At 31.7% G+C, this 15,930-nt stretch overlaps 1 protein-coding gene across 1 annotated transcript; it reads right to left on the bottom strand.

The window, feature by feature from the left end:
- Positions 1-223: 223 nt before the first annotated feature.
- Positions 224-15,643, bottom strand: LOC139511902 (C3 and PZP-like alpha-2-macroglobulin domain-containing protein 8). The gene is made up of 4 exons (XM_071299047.1): positions 15,544-15,643; positions 12,991-13,521; positions 11,611-11,767; positions 224-492 (listed from the first exon to the last, which is right to left on the bottom strand). Exons 1-4 carry the CDS (start codon positions 15,614-15,616, stop codon positions 366-368), a joined length of 888 nt encoding a protein of 295 aa, XP_071155148.1. The 5' UTR covers positions 15,617-15,643; the 3' UTR covers positions 224-365.
- Between the last annotated feature and the right edge of the window lie 287 nt (positions 15,644-15,930).

Below are 15,930 nucleotides of genomic sequence, written 5' to 3' on the forward strand. Positions count from 1 at the left end.
ATTTTCTTTTTTAAATTTCCAACTAGAAGCATTTTGTACCTAAAATTTGACAGTGGTAACGAATTTGAAATATGAAGTCGACGCAATATAAAAATTCAAAATATAAAGAAACATATTGGCGACAAACCATAAAAGTCTGATAGGAAGTGAAATGACGAGATTAGAAACGAAATCCATCTTATTAATTTCGATATTGTAACTTATAAATTGAAAATACGAAATGTAAATCGTAATTTAATTTATTCATGTACCCACGATTTTGCGGGCGTAGTCAGAATCAAGTATAATAGTAAGAAGAAAAAAAACTTTTTGACAAACGTATCAAGTCATGCTTTTCTCTTCTTTCTTGTAGCTATTGTAACTTTTCAGAAACAGCCAACACACATAGCCTTGTTTCTGAAGCATTTTGTATAAAACCTCCAAAACGATTTTGTGGATAAAGAGACACCATCTACTGGCAATATGGCGGACTCTAAAGACAACAATTCGCATCTGTAAAAGACGAAGAAAATATTATTAAACTCAATAGTATAACAAATTCTGATGTTTATAACTTTAAATATTCATATCATAAATTACAATTCTTACATATATTTTTGTGGTTTTGATGATTCTTATTGTTATATCATTGGATTCACACTGGTGCCATGCATACTGCAACTTTTGAAAATCCCATAATGAAAAGTCGAAGTAATAGATATAGAAAGAACAGCAAATAATTTCAAAATATTCAGGCAGATTTAGTGACAAAAACATTGCATTTTGTGGCTTAAAATACATACAGATAATAAACTAGTGTCAGAATTGTTTTGATAGTCTACTGTTTGCGCATTTTACACTAAACCATATGGAATTGAAAGTGAAAAGCATAGCCTTATTTGGGCTTCAAATATGTTTTTACCAGGAATTTAAATGTTGCCATTGAAAAAGATGAAATAAACAAAAAACAAATCCTTCACTTTCTTTACCGTTTGCTGTATCAAATTGGCTTCAGCATTCGATATACGTGTATACAAAGACAAGATTGTTTTGAATTTGCGTAAGCTTCCTGTAACAGCAAAACATACAAGATTGTATTCTATAGTAACTGTTGTTTGTTATCTACTTTAAAAGTAAGTACTTGTATTGAAATAGTTTTTTATGTGCAATTTTCTTTACATCTTTTGTCATATAAAAGAGAAATTTGAGTACTCCGATTCAATCCCGCGGTATCAGGAAAGAACCATGAAAGCTGATATATAAAGGCCCACGAAGTAATCCTGTGTTCAAAAGTTACAAATCGATTGACAGAAACAAATCCGAGTTGCAAACTAAGACCGATGGAAGCACATCAACTATAAGAGGTAAACAAAGGAACAACAGGAACACTTAATTGAAACAAAACTAAACGCCAATATACATAGGGAGAACTATTTGATAACAACTGCTTTATTCCTAACTTAGTACAGGACATGTTAAAAAAGTGTTCGGTTGAACATTGTTTAATGTATAGCCAAACATCCCGCTTTATCACAATGATAAAAAATATGGCTGAAATGACATCACTACGTGAAAGAAATATAGCTCAAACCCACTTGAGAAGATTCATCACAGAGAAACACACACACACACACACATAATATAATAGTCGACACAACAAACAAACTGCAGAACCGAAACGAGCATATTCCATTTGGCAATAGGATAACTTTCAACAACAGACAAGTATGTAAACAACTACTGCCAAATTTGATAAAACATAAATAGAAGACCTGATTGATGCAAAAAATCAATTAACGAACAACAATTATGACATACAGCAACCAACGAAAACGACTTCATTATCAGTTCCTGAAACTCAGTGATTGTCATTGGTTCCCATCTATTATATATAGTTTACGTTTTCATTGTTTTGTGAATTATACTGTTGTTTTTGTTTGTTTGAAATGTTTCTCATTTCAAAATTGCAATGTCAAAGCCTTTTATGTCTAACAATAACCTTTTATGATGTACTTAAGTGATCTTAGGAAAAAAGAATAAATCAAGAATTTAAAATTGATAGTTTAAGCTGGAAGAAGATGAGTTAAAGATCAAAATAAGCTAAAAGTATAGATAGGTAATAGAGCTCCTTTTCGAGATATTTGATTTATAAAATATGGCTGGAAAAGGCTGACTCTGACTGTTACCTTATATTTGCATTGTTATTATTTGGGTCTCAAATTAAAAAAGAAAAAATCAAGAATATGCTTAAATTATGTCAAAAGACTTTTTATGAACTATTTAGTCTTACATTAAAAAAATGGTGATATGGGGCAAAATATGTTACCTTGTATAGATTGAAAAAACACCAAAGAGTCCGAACATTGTACACTTATTCCAAAACCTCATTGAAGTACATCCTTAACGTAATTTGGACTCATTTGCAATCATACCACAACTCCTATTTTATAATGACTTGGGACATGTAAAAATACCGAACTCCGTACTAGATAATTTAAAAAAACGGAAAGTCCTTAATAAAATTTCAAAATAAAAAGCGCAAACACATCAAACGAATGGATAATAAATGTAATATTTTTGATTTAGTACCGCATTTTTTATGTAGAAAATAGTGGATTAAACTTAGTTTTATAGCTAGCTAAACGCTAAACCTCTTACTTTGTATGACAGTCACACGAAATTCCATTATGTTGACACCAATTTGTGAACAAAAACAACCCCAAACACAATAGGTAAAAATGTCAAAAAGGTGTAAAATAGTCAACATTGCGTTATAAACTTAATTACTATAAAGACAAACAATTGTGTCAACAAAAAAACACAAATAGCACACATAACACAAGTTCATGCGCAAAAACGGAAGAAAAGGATTTTTTTTTTTACTATATTAGATAAAGAATACGGCGGTGTTAAATATAGTGCATGAAATGGTATGTCGAAAGTACGGAAACTCGATAGTTGTTTTATTTGTAAATGTAAAAAAACAAAAATTCACGGATTTGGTACTTGATAAACAGATTTTTGATAGATTTTACTACCTTTATACACAATTGCAAGATTTCAAATCAATTAACGCCAACAGATCGATTATCTAAAACTTATCAGAGGTTCGACTAACGTCAATCAACCGATTACAACTATGTCAATGACAAGTGTCACTTCGTGATGTCAGAACCTCAAAGTATTTACGATAACATGCGACGTTATAGAAACACTACAAAAATGTCAGGCAAAGTTTGTTGGTCAGTTGTTCTTAGAATGCCCTGTACCAAGTCAGGAATATGACAGTTGTTATCTAATAGTTCATTTCTATGGGTTTTCCTCTTATATAGTTTATGTATTTCTCTATGTTTAAGTTTGTAATGCGGATTTGTCTTCTCTTGATCAATTTATGACTTTTAAACAGCGGTATATTACTGTTGCTTTATTTGTAGCTCCTAAAATGTTTATGTATCCTTAATTTTCTTAATTTTATCAAGGGGAGGGGAGCATTCCTAATAAAATAAAATCAAGAAATGCGTTCAGTAGCACCAATTGTATGAAGTTTTATTCTCATGTTCAAAGAAATATAATTTGAAATATTTACTATACTATATATAAAAATATTAATTTTCGCGAACCATTTAGGTCACGGAAATTCCAAAATATGGCATCAGTAAGGAGAGTTGTGCAAATAATGTGAATACACAGAACCCCCATCCAAATTATCTCCAGCTAAAAGTATGCATCTTTTTCTATTTTATATGTACTAACAATGTTCCATTTTTCTATAATTTCGATTAAAATATTCCAAAATCTGAGTAAAATTAGATAGAATGCCCCAAATAAACATTGTCTGATTGGTTGAAGTACTGTGGCGTCGATGCTTAGCATAATAAGCCTCGATGTAAAGCACACGCTTCACAGGAAGAAGGAGAGTTTTACAAATAATGTGAATACACAGATCCTCCATCCTATTTTTATTTTGATGGAAATGTTGCAGTGTTCATCATTTCTGTTTTGATTTTGCTCACAAAATTCCATTTTTTCTATAATTCCGATTTAGATATGTGGAACCCGCAATAAAAATAGATGGCCTCAATCACGTGGTTTCAATGATTTAATAGCAACGCAAAAAATTCCATTAATCATGTTGTACTTTGTTACCAATCGGAACTACTCGGCCTTTCTGGTTGCACGAAGTGAATAGCCGAGTAGTTCCGATTGACGATTGTTACATAAGCCGAATCACACATACGATCTTTGCGCTCAAATGTAGTTCTTGGTGAAGTATACAGGTAACTTCGTTTACGAAAATTTATACACACTTTTTCATTAACATATTATCAGACTTTTGCATATTCACGTTTTTTTATGCTGAACTGTAGTCGAATTCAATTCTATACATTTTTTTTTACGTGAAGCAGTAGGAGTAAGAATATTTTTTCGCGCCAATTTAAGCAGTTTCATCACGAAGAACAAAATTATTTATTGTTATTTTCGTGAAATTTTAGTCATATAGTTTATCAATTAGAGAATTTTTTGTAAGTATTACTTATTCATGTTAAGGTTCTACTGATGTGCTTCTCTAGACCTTTTTGACGGTCCGTTTTATCCCATTTATCTCAATACTATCTCCGATGACAGAAATGTCAACTCGACCTATTCGTGTCGAAAGTGAAAATCCATCTATTTGATGAAATAATTTTTTCTTCAACGGTTCATGCATTATTTTTGTATTATTTGATAACCAATCACATTCACGTTGCATGTTTGCATGAAAATGGTTATGTATTGGTGAATTGTAAGGGCGATGCAACATGCGAGGTCAGTGCGCGATCACGTGACATTATTATTTGTAAACAAACATGCTCCCCGTGTAACACGTGTCTGGATTATCCTTTCAAAGTGTTGTGAATTTTTCAATCACTATTTTATGATATATTTCTTTTTGTTTTTAGGTTTGCATAGGTAGTCCAAGTGAATTAGACATAGTTCTGAGTCGTGTGTGGTTTTTTTTTTATTGAATTAGAAGGTAAGTCTACATAAGTTATATTTAACTTAAGTTTAAAAAGATGACTCCACTTTCACTCTATATTTAAAACCTGCATACTAATTTAAACAGCATTTGCTCTGCTTGAATGTTAATTTGCCCCTTCCCCGTCATTTCCCAGTGACGGATCCAGGAATTTTCATATGTGGGGGCCCACTGACTGACCTAAGAGGGGGCCCGCTCCAGTCACGCTTCAGTGATTCCTTATATAAGCAACCAAATTTTTTCCCAAAAAGGGGGGGCCGGGCCCCCCTCTAAATCCGCCTCTGTTTCCCTTTTAAATTTGCGCAAAAGTCATACTTTCAGTCCATTTCGTTAACGGCTGATTTGTGATTTTACCATCTTAACTGCAATTTTCATATTGAACACATTTGACCATTCATTATGAGTTCCCAAGTTTTTGACTTATATGAAGGAGGCTTTAGGTCATGTTTTCCTAAACACCTTATTGCTATTTGTCTGTCTGGATTGTTATACCCATAAAATCAGATAGTGATGAATATGCAAGTTTTCAACAATCCCAGAAAATACACCTTATTGCTATTTAGTCCAATCTGGCAAAACCAGTCACATGTAAAACTTCCTGTTTGGGTCATGCGGCTGAAAATAGAGGTTTTTCAGTAGAGAGCTGAGGGAGGAAAAACTTTAGAAAGCGATTATCAAGAAACTTTAATATAGTATGATCCACTTTTTTCGAAATTAAATTGAAGTAAAAATTATTTTGTTTTAAGTATTTACGGTAAGTTAAAAGGGTTTTCATTAAAAAGTATTGTGCATGGTGAATTGTTTCAACGGCCCCCAGATAGCTTCAACTGGATGAAAAAGTTGTGTAATGTTAGAACTTATCCGGTATGGAATAAATAGCGATTAGGTGTATTGACATCCACGGAAAAAAATAGGAAGTAAGGTGCATGTACACATGTATCTCCCCTTTAGGTTTTGATAAATATTGGATATGACATTAAGAAGTTATAAAACTGTATTCTTTGAATATGTTTCTAGCGTAACATGCACGCTTAGTACTGCTTTTTATCAGATATTTTATAACTTATGTCTTAAAATTCGGGTTTTATCCATTCCAATAGGTGGATTTAAGTTAATGAGAAAAATGCTCTGTTCACTAACTCAGCAATGCTTTAACTGTTGTGAATGTGAGCTCCCTTTTGCTATTATTAGAATCTAGATTTACATCATTCATTTTCAACTTATGAGTTCTCCTTTCATTCAAAAGGTAGATTTCAATGTCTGCTGGTCACTTGACAAGAAAATGCACTCAATGATATTATTTGCCTCAATTTACACCTGGAATGCAGATTTTTCACTAAAATAAATGTCGTTTACTTAGTAATAAATAGTTTTGTATATTACTATCATATTCATGTTTTCATTTGACATTACGAAAGTGCTTTTGAGATCCAGGATTCTGACTTGAATAAACAGTGTTTGTAACACACATGGTTTCAACCGTTTCTTTCCCTTCCCTTAAAAGTATCTTTCAGTTTTAAAACTACCTGATAATAATACAGAGTTCACACCTAATTTGAATTGGATTGACATTAACTAATTTGAATTAGTTTAATTCACATTTGAAAAGGTTTACATCCTACCATCAATTGTAATTTGAATTGCAATGCGCCTCAAATTAGCTTAGCTGTCTGAATGACGTTTACTTTTAATTTGTATTAACAAAAACATAGTTCAAATGTGAATGTAAGTGAATTGTTTGTCTATCTATGGTCAATTTTTAGCCACATTGTTGAATTTTATTTATGGAGCTTACTTTTCATTTACATAAATTTAAGATTAATATTTCTGAGTGGTACGTTACTTATAAAGGGGGTGGATTCCCAGATATTTAATGAAATTGTATTCAGTTTATGGTTTGTGGGCCTCTTATTTGGGGTTATTGATATCAATTGAGGTGTAAGAGGGAAACCAAAAAATTGAAAGATCATTGAAAACCTGATCTATTAAAGTTCATTGATACATGTGTATGTTTAATCAGCCAGTCAATTTAGGTATTTAGAAATCCAAGATTCAATAAAAAATGAATTCTTGAGAATATGTAGAATTATTCACTCAAGGTGCAATCAAACTTATTTATTTCACTTTTTGATTTCTCTTTATTTCTTGGTCTCTTAGTAGGTGTTGCAGATTAGAAGTATTTTCGTACCATAGTATTGTTAGTGTTCCGGATCCTGTTCAGTAGTTAATAGTGAAAATTTAGGTAAGTTTACATTATGTTTATAAATAAACTAAGCCCATGCTAAACTAACTCTAATCTTGCTGTATTTTCCTCAAAATTTTTGAAATACACTTGCATAATATAATAAGAGATTGGCATAAGCTTTCTTCTTCACACTGCCCTCAAAACTCAGTGGCAAAATGACTAGTCTTAGGCAAAAAAATAGTATATGTTTGTTTACCGTTACCTGATGACCTACCCTAATTTTAGCGCTAACCCTAAGTCATTTATTTTCCTCTTAAAAGTGAAAAATAAATAGAACTTGTGTCACGAGGGTAATAAGGGTTGCCAATAAATAATATTATAAGAGATTGGCATATATAATTATAATAAGCTTGCTTCTTCACACCACCCTCAAAACTCATTTTAGAATTGATAGCAATACAGCTTTTGTGTCTTTTATTAAACTTAACATTTATACGTTATTCACACACTTTAACAGTGCTTATTGAAAATTGTACCAAAAAAAACGTTAAGTAGGCGGTACTAAGACTGGAAGAAAATTAAGACGCTTAACATTTTTTTATATGACCAGAACAATTTCTTTGCGTTGTATGTATATAAACAAATCTCATGTCGATATATAACATGTACAACAATCAAACATCAACCCACACCAAACTGGCTGTAGTTGAAAAACATCAAAAGGGAAAATACAGTGAAATTTGGAGAATTTATATTATCACATGTACATGCATTTGAAATATATTTAAAATATTTTTTTCAAATTTTTTAGTTTTAGGTTCCACCTAGCTACCATATTAGAAAACTGGGATTTAAACGCTAGTCTATTAGAGGGATATTTCCAGTGGCGAATCCAGAAATTTTCATAAGTGGGGGCCCACTGACTGCCTAAGAGAGGGACCACTCTGATCATGATCCAGTGGTTCTCTAAATAATCAACCATTTTTTTTCCAGACAAGGGGGGGGGGGGGGGGGGGGGCTCTTAATTTACCTTTGATTTCATTGGTTATAATTTTTATTTTATCATGAATCAGATTTGAACACGACTTGGGGAATGAAGGTAAAGACCGAATGTCAGTTTTAGTCTTATATATGTACTTTAATTTTAGTCTTACATGTATTTATGTGTACATATATCACTGATTCAGTGGCGATGGTGACTAGCTATATATAGACACTGACAAGTCTTTGATAACATTTTATAGTTTTGAATGTTTCTTCATCAGTTGACTAAAATTAGGTGGAGGTATATTTTTATTTCCAACAGAGGGGCACTCATGCTCAACCTATATCAGTTTGTGCATGAAGCGATTGATAGTTGCCAGACACTGAATGATTATACCACCAATTTGTGAAAGTTTTAACCTACATGTATGCATATATACTTTAAATACAATAAAAAAAAAATCATGTCTTTTTCAGGACTTCTGATCCAACCATGTAGAATGGCATGTTATTGAGATATGGTTCTGGTTGATGGATGTTCATGAAGGACCTGTAGTACAAAGTATATCACTGGATTGAGCTCTCGGTCAAAGTGTATTATTAAAGTGCTTTGCTTTGAGCTCAGTTCATTGTTATGCAATTCATTCGTTGTGAAATAAAGATTTTACAGACAACTCTCATGTACAAGGATGTCTCCAAGTATTATCATTTCTATGTACAATGTAAGTAACAGGGAGATAAAAGCATTTTTTTCTGTTTGAACCAAACATTATTTGTCCATTGACCAAAATTGTTTTGCTTTCACCAGCTTTGAAGGAGATATTATCAAAGAATTGATAGAAAACAGCACAGAAGCTTACTTTCTAGCTCATCAGGCCCAAGCATCATGTTAGGCATTGTCATTACTAAAAACCAATAAATGTCTTCTAATCTGAGGATCAATTCAACATTTTAAGGTGTTTTACTAATGATACTGACAAGCCACCACAAAGATATACTGAGTGCCAATGAAAACGCAACACTTTTGTTTTTCAAAAAAGTCTGATAATTTTTATTTATTTTAGTATGAAATTCAAAACAGTGTAGCTGTGGCCATTGATTGACCCATCAAAATCATCCATTGACTGGGACAATTTACGTGAACGTTTGTCTGTAACAACCACTGTTCATGACGTACCTACGATAGACATTTAAACTGTGGGGTCAACAAAGGTTTCTTAACGCCTTTAATTATAAAATAATTCGAAAAATTAATCAGGAATAACCTTTGTGTTTTGATTTATATAATTGATATAAATCAAAATATCGTGTTATTTCTGATTAATTTTTCGAATTACTTTATTTAGGTGTTGAGAACCTTTGGTGACCCCATAGTTTAAGTGTCTTTAAAAAGTACATAGTGAGCATTGGTCGTTACATACAAACGTTCACCTAAATTGTCCCAGTCAATGAATGATTTTAATGTGTCAATCAATGGCCACAGCTACACTGTTTTGAATTTCATACTATATTAGAACTTTGTAAAGTTGGTTGAAAATGACTTTAAAGACAATTGTCTACAACTTTAGGGTTGGGTGATTTTTGGAACAAATGCAAAGTAAGGGTTATTTTGAACGGACATAAACCGAGTTCACCGCTTTTCAACATACGCACCATTTTCACGATTTTGTCATTTAAAGCTTGGCTAATGTCATGAATTTTCCCGCCCTTATTGTAAGGAAACTGCAATAAACAGCTGAGTAAATGCCAGGACTTTCTGACAACCAGCAACATGCAGTTTCGGGCATGATCCAATGAAGCCTTTCACAGCATACAATAACCCAAATCGTCCACAAATTCAACAAAAATGGATCCGTTTATGATAAGCCACATCCCGGGGTTCAAAAAGCAAGAAACGCTCAGTAAAACCGATACATTTGGTCTTTAACATATCTGATATCGACTCTGATGGATGTCCAAAGGTCACGTGAGTTCAATGGTGGGCACGGTAGATCCTATGGAGCAATTTCAGTAAAGCACTATTTGCGCAGAAATTCAACGGTTAAAGAGGACCACAGTCGACATCTAAACGGCTGTCTGGTGTAAACATCGAATTCTTTAGACCAAAAATCATTTATTATGTACCAAAAATCATCAGTGGTGGTTACATAGATGTTTGGCACCAGCCTTGGCCAAAAGTCATGCGTTTCGCCAGATTTAGGTCCGATAGAGCAAATTTTGCATCAGATTTGACATGGTTTAGACGATGAAAACCACCACCAATATCATAAAGTCAGCTTAAGTTTGCTTTACAGGACAAGTGGAATAACATTCCCCGAGATCACATTAAACGTCCGGGATGATCAATTCCACGGCGCTGTCGAGATTGCGCTGCACAACGGGGTTGTAACATTTTTAGTTAGGACTGTGATTTGATGATTCGACATTGGATGTTTCGTTTATCTATTGCGCCCGAAAGATGACAATGAAACATTTTTGTTTGATATCGATCTATTGTTAGAATTGTTGATTTTCAAGAACAATTCAGTTTAAAAGATTATGATTTCTAATATAAATTTTATTTTTGAAAAACCAAGTGTTGCGTTTTCATTGGCACTCAGTATATATAAATAGAACCATACAAATAGTTAGCAAATACATATTAAAAAAGATGTGATATGATTGCCAATGAGACAATTCTCCACAACAGACCAAAATGACATAGAAATTAACAATTACAGGTCGCCGCACAACCTTCAACAATGAGCAAAGCTAATGCAGCATAGTCGGCTATAAAAGGTCTCGAAATGACAATGTGAAACAATTCAAAGTAGAAAAATAACAGGCTTATTTGTGTACAAAAAATAAAGAAAAAACGAATATGTAACACATAAACAAACGACAACCACTGAATTACAGGCTCCTTATATCATGTTCTCAGATATCATATCTCTGATGGCATCTCCCAATTTAAAAAAATCACGAAAAATTGAACCTATTATGTGTTGCTCTCCTAACTATAAAATGTATCCAAAATCAAAGATGTGGAACATATTCTATCATAATCATTTGGTAACTAATGCAATTAGTGTCTCTTCCATGCCTGTCTTGAAAATAAAAACTAAACTAAATATAAAATAAACAATACTCCTAATGCTCCGGTTGGTTGTCATCGTGCAACACAGTTAACAACACATATAGGAAAATCATAGAACTACATTTATCATAAAACACTGTCAAACATCCAAACATTCTATCCACACTCATCTGTGTCCACACTTGTTAAAGATATAAAAAAAATATTGTTCGTATCTATATAAAAAAAAGATGTGGTTTGATTGCCAACTCTCCACAAGAGACCAAAATGACACAGATATTACCATGTATAGGTTATCCTAGTTCATCCTTGTCGTGAAAACTGCGATAAGAGTAGATTGATAAATTATTATACCATTTAGATAAATACCTTTTAGTTACATATTGGTAGTTAAAACCAATGCAATCGTCCATGAACGAGCATAATGCACTGCAAATAATTTTTCTTGAAATAAGTGATTGTAGAATATTCAAGTCTGCTCTAGTATTATTCTTACCACAACCGTTATAATAACCACTGTATAAATCTGCGAAGATAATTGTAATATTTAACATATAAATATTTGTTCTCTCAAATATACACATATGATTATTTACAACATACAATATTTTTACCAGATTTATTTATATAATAAACCTAAATATCGATATATAGTTATACTTGGAATTAACTATACATTACATAAAAATATTGTTTTTCATGAACAGAATGGGTCAGAAAAAATCTGGACATTATTTTCAAGTGAAAAATTAGAAAACAGTTAAAATTAATACACATAGCATAGATCTAAACCCTCTTTGCATAATAATGCTACATATTTTAGTGTTCTTTTTCTTTTTCTTAAAATGCCGTTTTTGATCGTTTCTATTCTACAAATTTATCATAAAATACATTCTTGTAAAATAAAAGTCCGACGATTGGACATGATTTTACCTTCCGGAACGAATGCATGTTCGGAAGAAAGAATACGGTAATTACTCCACAATTGATCGTAATGATTTGAACAGTAACGTATTGTATTTTGGAATTCTTATAGAATAGATGAGACAAATAACTTTTGGCCAGATTTAATCTGTAATTATTTCTATTTTTGTTTCTATTTTTTTTTATCTTTATATTTGCCGTATATGTAAACACATTTCTCCTACATACCATACATACCATATGTCGCTTCATTTTTGAAAAATTTAACAACGTCTCCAACCAAATTCAAAATGCAGTTAAAAATAAGTTATGATTTTATCAAAAACAATATTTGTCCTCTGAGTCATTACTGTTGTAACTCATTCCATGGACAACATTTATAATAGGATTTAAATCATATAACATGTGATGATTCCGTTATAACTCAGTCATCACGGATAAACGAATTGATTTACCATTCATCATCTCACTCGAAAAATTAGAGAAAAGGATAACGGTCAATTTATTACATACATTGTACTTTGAAACAAAACACCCTTCTAATATGCACCATGCTTATATCAATTAAGTACGCCAGACGCACGTTCGTTCATCAAAAACTGAAAAGTGATGCGTGACCCTCAAGTAAAACATTAAAGATCGAATAAAGTACGGAGATGAATAGCGTTCAGGACAAAGATTTCTAAAGGTTTTCCAAAAATAGCTCATATTATCTATTTCTCAAGTAGAGAATTTTTCGGAATTTCAACAAATTCAAAAGACTTCATTTATAAACAGTACCATATCAATGATAAGTAATGTAAAAAATAGAAATACTTAATTTACCTTCAACGTATATTTTCCATTGACCAGTGTTACCCCACCACGTACACATACCAATGCTTCTGACATTCGTAGGTGAAGGATCTTCCCACTCGACAAACATGTTTTCACCTACTGTAGGTCCCCTCCCGATTCTGATGTGTCCTCCTGACCAGGTAATCCAAAAGGATCTAAATTCGGAACAGTTCAGTGTATTGTTCTCGTGTGTCGGCTGACCACCAGGGAACACCTCGGTCATTGAAGATGGGAGCAAAGAGTCATTATTTCGCTTCAGTATATACGTCCTTGTGTTAGTATAGGCACCAAAAACAATTTCATAAAAAGGTTCTGCAGAATCCATCAATTCAGAAGAAGAGAGAAACACAACGCCATCTTTGCAGGACTTAATTTCTAATTTTAAAGATGACATTTCGTCGACGTATGTTATTCCATAATTCTGTAAGTTGACAACGTAATCAAGAATGTTACGAGTTGTTAACTTTGCATCTAAATATCCTGCATCTGGTGTAGAAAATCGAATATGGAAATTTGCACCTGCAGATTTCAATGTACATGATATACTAGAAATAATGTAATATCTATATAAAAAAAATACAATTTTCATTACATTTTCAAGGTCAGACAACCATTCACTAGACTGAGGCTTTTCTTCTTTGACTTTCCTTTACTTGTTTAAGCGTCAAACAAAGTCATGATTGATTGGTAAAAGATCTGGGTGGTATATTTATGAGACTAATTATCGCAAAAAGACTAGTTTATAAGTTTAATACGACGTAGAGAAATATTCAATAATTTCGTTTTGATAAAATTAAATTCCGTTTTTATGTTTAATGCTACTTTAGATTTCAAATATCAAAACAAGTGTCTTTAAAATATATCTAAACCCTATAATGCGGAGGTACAAAACATAAAAGGTGAAGATTTATCAAAATTAACAACTTGATTAAGTCTAGGTAATTAAATTTTTCCAGAAAGTATTAACACCATAAATTTTGGTTTAACTTCTGCAAGTTTTAATCTTTATACAAAATAGAAGACTAAAAAAATATATAATTAAGAGTACTATTTAAAAACATCATACTTATGAATTTGCAGTGGTAAAGGATCGGATTATACCAAACCAAACAACGAACAAACAAGCAAACAAATACTTTAAAAAAACTAATGATTTAGCAGCGGTACCTACCAGTGTGAACAAATATATAAAATATGATCGTTGAGTTGCTGTATCATTAACCTTAATCCACTTAAAGTCAAATTATCAAAATGTGTACAAAGGTCAGTTGAGTGATGTCAGTCATAGTTACAAGTATGTTTAATTCATCGAAATTAATTGTGGTTCAAGAGTATGCCATATTTTTTTAACAAAGATCATGATCTCCTGTAATTTGTTTACTTACATGATATGTTTTAAGTATGACATTGAATTTAAGGACATCATCGACAGAAATGAATTACACTTTTTATAATATTATCCGAAAGACAGATCTAGTATATACAATTACTTCCAATATTATTTTCGTTCTGGTTTAAAATGATCATTTTAAACATTACTTCCTATTAACAGTTACAATGTTCCAAAAACTGTCAAATTGCAGTTTTTAACATTTTATATGCATTTATATTTTCCCACATGCAAGTTCAGAAATTAGCCAAAATATTTATTTTTAATTTTAAAAGAACAAATACCAGTTTATGATACTGTGGCTTTAACATAGATATTTAATACTTCTTAATAATTCCTTATATTATTTATGTGCGAATCTATTGCAATTAAATTGAAAAAGCTTAATATTAAATAAACATTAAATTGATTTAGTTCATTGTACGTCCGATTGGAATGCAGCACATATAACTAAGTAGTGTCTTAATTCTACTGGAGAAGAAGAAAAAAAGAAGAGAAATATGTCAGTCAAAACATACTGCATCCCTTGTGAGATTCCCCTTCAATTTTAATTCAGGTTAATATTTATCGTCTCTATATTAATGTTAAAAAACTGAAAATTCAATCTTTGAATGCAAGCACGAAAAATGAAATCATATTTTAAGGTTTCTCTTGTCGCATAACAATCCCAATTGAAGATGGAACACTAAGAAGTAAAACCCTATTAGCAACGAACCACGATTACTATCAAATGAATGAATTTTTTTAACAAACTTTATTTTGCATTTTAATCAACATAAATTGAAATAAAATCTTCCAGATTGTCATGATTACATGTCTTGATATTGAAGCACATTACATACGAGTTTATTATACTGTGGATTTTGGTTAAGATTGGTATAGATCCGGTGTTCAATAAACCATTGGATATTTAATACTTCACCATAATCCTTATATTTTTGATGTGCGAATCATCGGAATTTGATACGACCGAATAGTTTTCGAACGAGAAAAAACATCGTTCTAAAAGTATATATAAGTGTATACCCTTCATTAGTCTATAATATAAGAACATAATATAGACTTCAAAATTTTCTTTACTACAGTTTTGTGTGTCTGGCTCAATTGTTATTTAGACGAAAAGGTATAATACTACTAATATATCAACTTACCTCTTATTAACACAAACTTCATCTGAATGATGATAAAACTTCCTATGATTCTGTTATGTATTCTAGTAAACATATTTTGTCCTTTTGCTCCAAGTTTCTTCTATTCTATTGATAATAAGCGCAGCTTGTTATAAATGCAAATAAATGTTTCCAGCTAATCAATATATTTCAATGAATAAGATATATGCTATTTTGCGATAAATAATCTTGTGTGTTCCAATTTCATGGAATACCAGACTGTCTACGTTTTTCTTCGAGTAAAAATTGAAAAATGAAGATAATGGTTTTTTATGTTGTGTCTTTTCATGTTTTATACTGTTGATTTTCTTTTAATCATGTTGTTTTTGTATTTGGCCTTAACATCTTAATTGTTTTCCCCGAGTTATG

Source organism: Mytilus edulis, chromosome 2, assembly GCF_963676685.1.
Source record: "Mytilus edulis chromosome 2, xbMytEdul2.2, whole genome shotgun sequence".
NCBI classification, from domain to species: Eukaryota; Metazoa; Mollusca; class Bivalvia; order Mytilida; family Mytilidae; genus Mytilus; species Mytilus edulis.